This window comes from Esox lucius, chromosome 13, assembly GCF_011004845.1.
Source record: "Esox lucius isolate fEsoLuc1 chromosome 13, fEsoLuc1.pri, whole genome shotgun sequence".
Lineage (NCBI taxonomy): Eukaryota > Metazoa > Chordata > Actinopteri > Esociformes > Esocidae > Esox > Esox lucius.
The window spans coordinates 6801642-6814216 of record NC_047581.1 but is presented as its reverse complement, the minus strand read 5'-3'; the positions used below and the strand labels follow the sequence as shown (position 1 = coordinate 6814216).

At 45.6% G+C, this 12575-nt stretch overlaps 1 protein-coding gene across 3 annotated transcripts in view; it reads right to left on the bottom strand.

The window, feature by feature from the left end:
* LOC105007895 (metal transporter CNNM4) overlaps positions 1-12575 on the bottom strand; it is a 53314-nt gene that overhangs the window by 24789 nt on the left and 15950 nt on the right. For all 3 annotated transcript variants that reach the window (XM_020052854.3, XM_010866999.4, XM_010867000.4), the window contains exon 2: positions 192-335. In XM_020052854.3, coding sequence (XP_019908413.1) covers positions 192-335 — 144 coding nt within the window. The remainder of the gene's footprint in view (positions 1-191; positions 336-12575) is intronic.

The window sequence follows — 12575 nt, the reverse complement described above, 5'->3', positions numbered from 1 at the left end:
AGAGAGCGTGATATCACAAAATCAGAGGTGCATCTCTGTGTTTTACATACAGACCGATAACAGCCCTTTCTATCTCCCATTTCACACAAACTAACCTATACTGGGAAAATGGTTGAGCCTCCATTTACTCAATGGAAGTAATAAAACAAATGAAAAGATGTATTAAGTGTTATAAAAAATTATAAACTCACTGTATAAGTCAGACTCATCCAGGATCTCTGATTTGATGATCTCCTCAATGACGTCTTCCAATGTGACCAATCCAAGCACTTCGTAGAATGGATCACCCTCCCCCTCGTTATTCACCTTCTGAACAATGGCCAGGTGGGACTTACCTAGAGGGACAGAGAGGGAGAAAGACACAGAGGTACAGAGAGGTTACAAGTTAATCAATTCATGAATACTCTAGGCCAAAGTCAATGTCCAATGGAATGACAAAGTCGTACATGATATTTGCTTTGGCTTCAAGAAAGACGCCTACCCTCGGATATCCTAAAATCGTATTAGTGGCCTACAAAAGGTCTTGCTCATGAGCCTGCATAATGGAATGGCATAATGGAATTAATAGCTCTGTTCTCCCAGTCCCTGTTTCAATAATACATTCCTGTGGTAACCCTGCTTGGATCACTAACAGCATGTTTATGTGCATCTATCAAAGTCCTAAAGTAAGTGCGCGGCACTGTTTTGGCTACACTCACTATTATTTTACAACAAACGGACACATCCTAACACACATAAACACAGACATACGCACAAACGCACACGTCCACATATGGCCAGAACTAGGGAACAGATGGACACGCACAGGTCACTAAGTGTCGATCCCAATGAGCTAGAAAGCAGAGACGGAGTGATGACGACTTGAGCGTGTTAAAGGTGTACAGTGGATTCTGACTGAAACAGTCGCGTGCGAGTGCTTACACACACGCGTGCACACACACACCTCAAGGTGAGACAAGGCTGTGAGAAGAACAAAGTGAGGAGAAAAAGATGGAAAGTTGGAGGGGGGTGATGAGCTGGGAGAAATTGAATATTTGTTCCCCGACTGCGTGGCAAACGGCGTATCGTTGCCTAGATAGCGCCCTATTTTGTCCAGGGCCCTGTGGTGAAGGAGTGACGTTTGGAACGGCAGCTGTAGAGTAGTGTCTTGGAAGATTTCCATCCATGTATCTGACATTTTAGACACATGCCTCTGTTCTCAGCCTGGACAAAAATAGCATAAAGTGTTACCATAAATTCTCCTCCAAGCTCATTGAAGTCAATACACAAATAGAAAGGAGACCAGGTTTGTATAGTCTTCCTTTATTTAGCCCACCCTGTGTGTGTGTGTGTGTGTGTGTGTGTGCGCATTACTACACTTGTGACACCCAGACATCCCAGCAATATAGTAACCCAAGGCAAATCAGATGAAGCAAGGACATTTAGCTGGTACTCATTAATGGTTATTCAACAATAGAAGTTTAGATTGTGTGTGTGTGTGTGTGTGTGTGTGTGTGTGTCTGTGCGGGTGGATACCTGTGGTCTGACTTCCTCATGCCTGCTGTTGTATTCCTTGCACACTAGCGCGCACACAAAACGCAAAGTCATCTTGTCAGCCTTCACACAAAATATTCTACAGGTCTATTTGACTGGTCCTTAAAATACATTCTACCTCAAGATGTGATTCGTTAACAGCCTTTAACAGGGCTAAAATATGTTGGAAACTCTATATTGTCTGGGTTTGTTCACACTGTTACTTAGCCCAGGGCAAAAAACTATGTAGTGTGAAGAGGCTTAGATAGATAGGCTATATATTGGCCTTCTTAATATCCCTAATTCTCTCAGTTAGCTTCAGTGAGCTTCATGTTTTGGGTACAACAGTAAAGTGTCAAGTTCTCAAACAACACAATGTGTGCACAGCATTAGCACACTGCACAAACACTAGCCTGCATATAGGTGGGTGGAGACACACACACACACACACACACACACACACACACACACACACACACACACACACACACACACACACACACACACACACACACACACACACACACACACACACACACACACACACACACACACGTTTAATGAGGCAGCAGAAAAGTCACTGCTGAGATTGCAGAAGACAACCTTACACAATCCTTGCTTCCTTCATACTTAATCAAAGGAAACCATGGGGGAGGGCAAGAACCATCCCAACCTGATTGAGAACTGAAAACTCAACAACATCAAAATCAAGAGTCAAAAAAAGGAGAACAGAAAGAGAAATCTCGACAAATACAGTCAGCAGTTCTACTAGTGTAAGACCATGGAAAAAGAAATGCATAACTATGTTGTAAGAATGACATAGCAAATGGGTAATCAATGCTCAGTATCAGCTTATGACAGGTGGGAAATGTTCTTGAAGTGGACAGGACACAAAAACTATTTTTGGTTAAGCTACCAAAGGCCAAATAGTGCCACGCTAGCAGAAATAAGCCCAGGGGCTTAATCAAGTTGCCCAAACTGATAAAAGTTGTTTCTTGAATATAAAAAACATATTGTTATGTTTGTCAATATGATTACAGAGTGATTCCTCAACAAACTCATAAACATACAGTGAGGGAAAAAAGTATTTGATCCCCTGCTGATTTTGTACGTTTGTCCACTGACAAAGAAATTATCAGTCTATAATTTTTAATGGTAGGTTTATTTGAACAGTGAGAGACAGAATAACAACAACAAAAATCTAGAAAAACTCATGTCAAAAATGTTTTAAATAGATCTGTATTTAAATGAGTGAAATAAGTATTTGTTCCCCTCTCAATTAGAAAGATTTCTGGGTCCCAGGTATCTTTTATACAGGTAACAAGCTGAGATTAGGAGCACAGTCTTAAAGGGAATGCTCCTAATCTCAGTTTGTTACCTGTATAAAAGACACCTGTCCACAGAAGCAATCAATCAATCAGATTCCAAACTTTCCACCATGGCCAAGACCAAAGAGCTGTCCAAGGATGTCAGGGACAACATTGTAGACCTACACAAGGCTGGAATGGGCTACAAGACCATCGCCAAGCAGCTTGGCGAGAAGGTGACAACAGTTGGTGCGATTATTTGCAAATGGAAGAAACACAAAAGAACTGTCAATCTCCCTCGGTCTGGGGCTCCATGCAAGATCTTAACTTGTGGAGTTGCAATGATCATGAAAACGGTGTGGAATCAGCCCAGAACTACACGGGAGGATCTTGTCAATGATCTCAAGGCAGCTGGGACCATAGTCACCAGGAAAATAATTGGAAACACACTACACCGTGAAGGACTGGAATCCTGCAGCGCCCGCAAGGTCCCCCTGCTCAAGAAATCACACGTACAGGCTGTCTGAAGTTTTCCAGTGAACATCTGAATAAGTCAGAGGAGAACTAGGTGAAAGTGTTGTGGTCAGATGAGACCAAAATTGAGTTCTTTGGGATCAACTCAACTTGCCGTGTTTGGAGGAGGGGGAATGCTGCCTATGACTAAGAACACCATCCCCACCATCAAACATGGAGGTGGAAACATTATGCTTTGGGTGTGTTTTTCTGCTAAGGACTTCACTGCATCAAAGGGACAATGGACAGGGCCATGTACCGTCAAATCTTAGGTGAGAACCTCCTTCCCTCAGCCAGGGCATTGAAAATTGATTGTGGATGAGTCTTCCAGCATGACAATGACCCAAAACACAAGGCCAAGGCAATAAAGGAGTGGGTCAAGAAGATGCACATTAAGGTCCTGGAGTGGCCTAGCCAGTCTCCAGACCTTAATCCCATAGAAAATCTGTGGAGGGAGCTGAAGGTTTGAGTTGCTAATGACTTGGAGAAGATCTACAAAGAAAAAATGTGTGCAAACCTGGTGGCCAACTACAAGAAACGTCTGACCTCTGTGATTGCCAACAAGGGTTTTGACACCAAGTACTAATACTTATTTGACTCATTAAAATGCATATACACTTAAAACATTTTTGACGTGTTTTTCTGGATTTATTTGTTTTTATTCTGTCTCTCACTGTTTATCCTACCCAACTTTCCTTCCTTCACAATTTTGCGATGTTTAATTCGCAATGGACTTGCTTTGTCACAACAAGTCAAAGATTGGGAAAGACGAAGATAGAGACATGCCCTCCTTTCTGCTTCTTATCACACCGCTTGCTTAACCAGGTACCAAGTAGTCTCTGGCACACGCATGCTGGAGATGACCGCATTCCCTTGTTGACAGTCACCAAGACTTTGGAGGCGCTCAAACTACCAGTAGTTGCCAGAGCCCCAGGAGACAAGGCATCCATGTCCCAAATCCACCTGTTCAAACAACTGGCTGCAATGGCACAGCTGTACTGGGAGGCAGTGGCTTAGATCACAGTGATAATCTGGTGATGCTATTCGAACCACAGAATGGTCAACTGTTTACAGGATTTTCAGATTTGTATATAAATCAATACTTGATCATGGTGGCATATTCAGGACATTTTGACCATTTAAAATTCTGTGTGTCAAAACTATGACCAGGTTGCCTTTAAAAGTCCATTTTATTGATTAATTTTATTTAAGATTCAAACAAATTGACCAAATTGTAGTTTTTCTTGGTCTGTATTTTATGTAAACTGACACTATGAAACTGACACTATGGTGGGGGCACTCTTTGTTTAACTACAAAAATCTATGCTACATGAGAAAAGAAAGCAGAGATAGGCCAATGGCAAAACAGCCAGCCAGCCAGCATCGCAACTGCTTGGGTCGGCGCTGGGAGGATGAGGGGACGTCTCGGGATACAGAGTGCGATTAGGATACGAGTGACTAACAAGTGAAGTATTTTCCACAAAACATCAACAAATACAGTCATCGTTAGCTCACCAGCCACTTTGAGACTTCTCTAAAATAGATAATGACTGTTTACAAGCATCATTACTGACAGTGAGTGGGAGTATCTGAGTTACCACAGGAACACACACAAGGCAGAATACAAGACAGGTTAAAATATAGTCTCTCTCGTAACACACAACCACACACAAACAAACACATTTTGGTCATATGATTGGGGCAATATCAACATTGGGTTAGTACATTATTATCTTAATTAGAGGCCGGTTCTTATCCAAACTAAGATAGGGGGGCAGGCAGTTCAACTGTCCCACTAACCAGCTGTTCCACACAATCAGCCTACCAAGGCCTGAATGGAGTAGAATTGTCCAAACCTGAAATCCATTCAAAGACTTTATGACAGATGTAGGAATCGGCGGTCTAATCTGTTTACTCAAAGCGTAGTATGTCTGTTCTATTTAATTTGAAGCTGGGAAGAAATGATAACTGTGAAATCGACAATGCGTTTTTTTGATGCCGAATAATAATCAGACTAGACTATAACATCGAAAATGCCGGCAACACAATTGCATGCAGACACACAGCAGTGTAAGTGGTTTGTGGCGGCACCAGCAGCGAGAGACTGACAGGAAGAGATAGTGAGATGGAGACGGACACTTTAGCTGGGGTCTGATAGCCTAAGGACACAACGAGAGATTTTTACATCCAGTAAACATTCATTATACAGCCTCTCAGTGAAAACCTAAGTTAATTGTGAAGAGTTCTTTGTTGCTAGGCATACCAAAATTGAGGCAGTAAATATTAATGGGAGGGCTTCCTTGCTTTGAGGTTTATAAAATTATTCTTTGCATTTAGGCTAATTATTTTAACGGGATGTTATTTTAACCTGGGCTACTGGAACAGAGACCTCCACTCGTAAAGAGCAAACACACGTCAAGGATACTTGTGTATCCTACATTCTTAGTTCCTGGACTGAAGAAAATTTTAATTACAATACAGATTATATGAAATCCATATGGCAAGAGATACAGTGGGGAGAACAAATATTTGATAAAATGCCTATTTGGCAGGTTTTCCTACTTACAAAGCATGTAGAGGTCTGTAATTTTTATCATAGGTACACTTCAACTGTGAAAGACGGAATCTAAAAATCCAGAAAATCACTTTGTATGATTTTTAAATAATTAATTTGCATTTTATTGCATGACATAAGTATTTGATCACCTACCAACCAGTAAGAATTCCGGCTCTCACAGGCCTGTTAAGAAGCCCTCCTGTTCTCCACTCATTACTTGTATTAACTGCAGATGTTTGAACTCATTACTTGTATAAAAGACACCTGCCCACACACTCAATCAAACAGACTCCAACCTCTCCACAATGGCCAAGACCAGAGAGCTGTGTAAGAAAATCAGGGATAAAATTGTAGACCTGCACAAGGCTGGGATGGGCTACAGGACAATAGGCAAGCAGCTTGGTGAAAAGGCAACAACTGTTGGCGCAATTATTAGAAAATGGAAGAAGTTCAAGTTGACGGTCAATCTCCCTCAGTCTGGTGCTCCATGCAAGATCTCACCTCGTGGGGCATCAATGATCATGAGGAAGGTGAGGGATCAGCCCAGAACTACATGGCAGGACCTGGTCAATGACCTGAAGAGAGCTGGTCTCAAAGAAAACCATTAGTAACACACTACGCCGTCATGGATTAAAATCCTGCAGCGCACGCAAGGTCGCCCTGCTCAAGCCAGCGCATGTCCAGGCCTGTCTGAAGTTTGCCAATGACCATCTGGATGATCCAGAGGAGGAATGGGGGAATGTCATGTGGTCTGATGAGACAAAAATAGAGCTTTTTGGTCTAAACTCCACTCACTGTGTTTGGAGGAAGTAGAAGGATGAGTACAACCCCAAGAACACCATCCCAACCGTGAAGCATGGAGGTGGAAACATCATTCTTTGGGGATGCTTTTCTGCAAAGGGGACAGGACGACTGGACCGTATTGAAGGGAGGATGGATGGGGACATGTATTGCAAGATCTTGGCCGAGATCTTCCAGCATGACAACGACCCGAAACACACAGCCAGGGCAACTAAGGAGTGGCTCCGTAAGAAGAATCTCAAAGTCCTGGAGTGGCTTAGCGTGGCTTAGCCAGTCTCCCGACCTGAACCCAATAGAAAATCTTTGGAGGGAGCTGAAAGTCTGTATTGCCCAGTGACAGCCCCGAAACCTGAAGGATCTGGAGAAGGTCTCTATGGAGGAGTGGGCCAAAATCCCTGCTGCAGTGTGTGCAAACCTGGTCAAGAACTACAGGAAACGTATGATCTCTGTAATTAAAAAAAACAAAGGTGTCTGTACCAAATATTAAGTTCTGCTTTTCTAATTTATCAAATACTTATGTCATGCAATAAAATGCAAATTACTTACTTAAAAATCATACAATGTGATTTTCTGGATTTTTGTTTTAGATTCCGTCACTCACAGTTGAAGAGTACCTACGATAAAAATTACAGACTTCTACATGCTTTGTAAGTGGAAAAACCTGTCCCATTATCACTCACTGGTTAATAGCATCTTTACACACCTGACTATATTCCTAGTCTCTCTGATCCCAGAGTCATACATTTGTTCATATATAAAAAGATTGTTGTTGAAACAAATCATCCACTGATATTAGGTATTGTGGTTCTGAACTGGTGGATTATTACCCAGATGTGGACACAGAAGTACTTGAACTGCCTCACTGCAGCAACTCCCAATGGACTCTGGATAGTCGACGTCAAGATTTGTGCCCTCTAATGCAGAGCTGAAGCTATTCTGGTTCTTATGAAGCTGCTAGCTAAACAAAGACATTTATTCTTTAGTCCTTATGCACTGGAGGAAACAGATCTGTCTTTTTACCTTTATTTAACTCACAGTGATAGTGCAAGTTAGAGTAACGTGGCAAAGCAACAAAATTAAATTACTAATCCCCCTGTCACAGATAGCGTTGGCCAATTGCACCGCCTTCTGTGGATCTTCTGTTCTAATCCACAAGCAGTATTGGTCTGACTTTAAGAAGTAAATAGTCTGACTTAAATCAACAAACAGCAAGAAGAAAGTGTGAAGGTTATTTTTTGTATGACCATGGCTCTTATACTTAACCCACCTCTGGTGTTTGTGGCCAAAAAGCACACATTTAATATTTTAGTTGGATATTTTTTTTTTATTACATTTACCCAACCCCCAGGCGCCTACATTTGCAGTTTGGTAAGAGGAGAGTCTGGCAACCCTTCCAAATAACTTGCTGGCATGGAGGTGGCATATAATTGTAGTTTTGGAGACTTGGTGACCCCAAGAAACCCAAGATATAATTTATGTTCTCATTCGACTGACCTTGCCAACATTCTTCATCATTAATCTTTAATATGAAATTATTTACAAAGCTAACTTTGGAAATGTTGTTCCCTTTTCTAATATAATTGCTATGTTTACTGACAAGACGTTGTCACATGTGTATATAGATTTTCTTCAAGAATTTAGGATTCTGGGAGTGCCAATAATATCGTCATGCATATTTTGAAAAATTATTTCATTTATTTTCCGCTATGCATACTATGAGTCCTAGGTTGGAAATCAATATGCTTTTGATGTGCCAGACAAAACATCCTGCATATGTTTAAAAACAATACGCTAATGTTTTAGTAAACAAATGGTATGCATGTATTGAACTTCATTCGGTTGTATCAATTTACACAATAATGGAGGGATTTACCCATGTAAAAATACTTTGTTGGCTGATAAATGGATAAGTACATTTCTTGGAGCGCAAGTCTACTTCCATGTTCATGAGTATTTCCTGCACTCTAAAAATATACAGTGTAGTAATACGACTACAAAACAGAACAGAATGACAGGTTACTTGCCAGATAGTTCCTTACAGAGTAATTCAAATAAGTGTATGCAAACAGGAATCACATTTTTAGTGATTCAGCAGCCATAGTGCCGAGAAAAGAGAGTGATTTAGGCCTCACTTTGTCCTCTGTCTGCACATGGATTAGGAAATGAGCATGCACGTGTTTCTGAACTAGGTAAAAGTTGCATATTAGACAATGATCTTTGGTTTCCTCTTGCTTGTAGATATCTGTCAAAGGGCAACATCCAGTCTTCCTCCCCAGAGGAGTTCCCTTAGGAGAGGGAGTGTTCAGGTGGGGCATGTTGCTGGGTACAAGGGTCAGATGTCAATGGCTGACAGTATAGAATAAACAGGATCAAATAATGAGTCAACAGTATTAAACTAGAGAAAGGGGGAAATAGAGAAAAGACAGGATAGAAATTGAGAGTAATGGTGCGTGCACACTCGTACGTGTCCACTTGCTAGAGCTACGAAGACGCACTCTCTCATTCATTTAGACACAGTGACAGCGGGTGGAGCTATTCTCAGAGACAAAATCTCCCAGTGACAGTTGAGATAAATTGAACAATTTCCAGCGAGCGGGCAGTGACGGAGTTAGGCGACTACCAATGGCAGGACAGATGTTACCAATGGCAGGCAGTTCTCTGCATCTTGAAGTCCCTTCTCTTTTCTACCCGCTAGCTCAAAACTCACGTACTAGCTAAAATAAATTGATGAGAGAAAATTATAATTGCGGTGCCTGGTGTCCCCATTATTTATGATGCAGAGACATAATTAAAAAAAATGTATGCATGGAAGTTTTCAGAGATTGATGGTATCAAGTGTAAATGCATAAGTTAAATGCATAAGTTAAAACGAAGTAATAGGCTCTGTGCACAAGCGTATGGACGAACTTCCATGGTTACTTTCGTAACCCCAGTTCTATGAGTGGAGCGTCGCCCATAGGGGCTTCGCTCCTATTGGTTTACCCTCTCTGCCAATCGGCAGTCACTGAAAATTTTAATATGCAAATAGTACCGCTCTAGGCCATCTGCCCCATGGCTATAAAAGCAGTGCTCACACCCCAATCTGCCTCCCGACATTCCATTCTTCACGAGAAAAGCAGTCAGTGACAGGTCAGGGCATAATCCCTATGGGCAACGCTCCACTCATAGAACTGGGGTTATGAAACCTTTTGGTTTAGGGCAAAGCGAGCGAGCCCAAGATGTACCCCCTGCCTGTCACCCACCTCACTAAGAGATAAGTGTCAAACAGGACAGCCCAGGCGTGGACACCACAACACTGAGCTGCTTCCATCCCACTTACACTAAGCCCATACCGTTGTGCGCTAATCACAGCCCCCAAACGAATGCACACACAACACCAACCCAACCGGTATCTCCTCAATCAGTCTCGACTGAATCGGAGCGTCCGAGGCCAGCCCAGAGAGCACGCCGAGACCCGGACTCGGCACACAAACGGACACTCAAGCACACAAAAAGCGAGCGTCCCTCACAAAAGAGCACAGGCACCCCGGAGCAGCGAACGGCCGCTCTAGTAGCTCAACAGACCAAACTCACACCCCAGACTCAGCCACGCCGAGCACAGAGTGGGCCAACGTGCCCGCGGCCATGTCACGCAAGTAAAATCGGACAAACGGCGACTGCGTCCCCCAGGACGCGGCAACACAAATGTCCCCCATGCCCCTAAACAGCGCTGCCGAGGCCGCCACTCCACACGCAAGTGGGCCCCAAATCCACCAGGCGTAGGGACACCACGTGACTTGTAGGCCAGATCAATCGCCTTACACAACCAATGAGACAGACGCTGCTTTGACAACGGCTGGCCCACCGTGACATACAAATAGTTGGGGCGCGGTCCGCACCGCGGGTGTGCGCTGCACATACTGTGCCAACGCGCGGACCGGACACAGACGATGCAACCACTCCTCCCCCGCACCCGTATGGGGAGGGGGAGAGAACGCCCACAACACCATCCTCATGGAGTGAAAAGACGCCTTGATCACCTTGGGCAGAAAAGCCGGGTTAGGAAGCAACACGGCCCTTCTGCCATCACCATTAATGGTGAGACAGCCAGGCTGCGTCGACAGCACAAAGGTCACTGACCCTCTTAGCAGAGGTCAGAGCCAACAAAGGCGTTGTCTTAAGGGACAACATTCTCAACAGTATCTGGTCAATGGGTTTGAACGGCGCGTCACACAGATCCAAATCCCACTGAGGCAACGTTCGCCGGGCCACTGGCCGGAGACGGCAGGACCCGGCAAGAAACGTTTAACCAAGGGGTGACTAAAGACAGACACGCCATTGAAACCCTCATGACACGCTGAAATGGCACATGCGTACACCTTCAGCGTGCCAGGGGACCTTTGCTGCTCAAAGAGACTCACCCACGTCACAGCAGGGGGGGTCAACCCCCTCGCCCTCACACCAGCGGGTGAGTAACTAGCCGACGTCGAGGCCGCCCTTGTGCCCTGAATGGTTGCGACCATATCCGCCATCAGACCCCGGCGCAGCAGCCTGGCCCTCTCAGGAGCCAAGCCCGCAGCAGCTGACCCAGCACAGGGAACGCCCCGATCGATCCGTTCGCCTGCGACAACGCTGCCTACGCAAACCACAGGGCACCCGGGCGACAACCCCTCTGACCGCACCCGAGACATGACGGGGAGAATGCATTGCAGACGGGGATAATGCATTGCAGACGGGGAGAATGCATTGCAGACGGGGAGAATGCATTGCAGACAGGGGAACGCATTGCAGACGGGGGAACGCGTACAACAGTACTCTTGGCCACGGCCTGTCCTGCGCTCGAAGAGAGTACCACAGGGACGCGAACAAATCCACCTGCGCCCTCCCGAAGCGCCTCCAGAGCTCGGCCACAATGTCGGGGTGAAGACGCCACTCGTCGTCCCGGGGACCCCCCCGGGACAACAGGTCTGCGCCCACATTGAGTTCTTCGGGAATGTGAAGAGCTCTCAAAGACCTGAGGTGCACGTGAGCCCATTCCCAAATCCGCAATGCCAACAGGTGGAGGGGTAGAGATCTGACCCCACCCTGCCTGTTCACGTAAGCGACCGCCATGGGGTTGTCCGACCACACTAGCATGTCCCTTCCCCGTAGGGCCGGTGCGAAGTGTAGCAACATGCGTCGGAACTGACAGCCCGCCAAGAATGCATCCGTAAAAACCGACACCCGAACCGCCCATGGGAACCCCCCAAGTGCGCGGGTCCCTCCAAAATGCCAGGTCCCGCCCCAGAGAGTCCGGGACCTTGACCAAACGACGCAGGTGACGCACTGGGTCCAAACGGAGGCGTGCAAACCAGCGTTGAAGGCCTCTGATACGTAGCAAACCCAGTGGGACCACCGCGTGGGCCGACGACATCAAACCCAGGAGAGATATGATGGCGTACACCGACACCATGCGTGACGGCTGGACATGTGCCAAGGCCCGCAGTGGCCTCTCTCCGCGCCTCGGACACCCGAGCCCTCCTAGAGACTGTAGATAACTGGAGCCCCAGAAACACTACCAGTCGGTTGGGCTGAGGAGCACTCTTCTTCCAGTTCACCGCATAGCCCAGGCGAGTGAGCGGAGTCACCAGCCGGAACGTGTGGACCCTGGCCTGCTCCGCCGAGTGCGCCAGAACCGGTTGCATGCCCTTTTTGGGGACCAGGAAGTAAGGGGAGTAGAGCCCCTTCTCCCTCTGCCCCAACGGGACTAGGGACACCACCCCCTTTTCCAAAAGGTCCGCAGTTTCCCCCTGCAGGGCCGTGACCTTCACAGGAGACGTCATGACGGTCTCCACGACCCCCGAGAACGGGGGAGGCTGACAGTGAAACTGCAGTGCGTACCCCTTCCTCAGCGTCACGTCTATCCA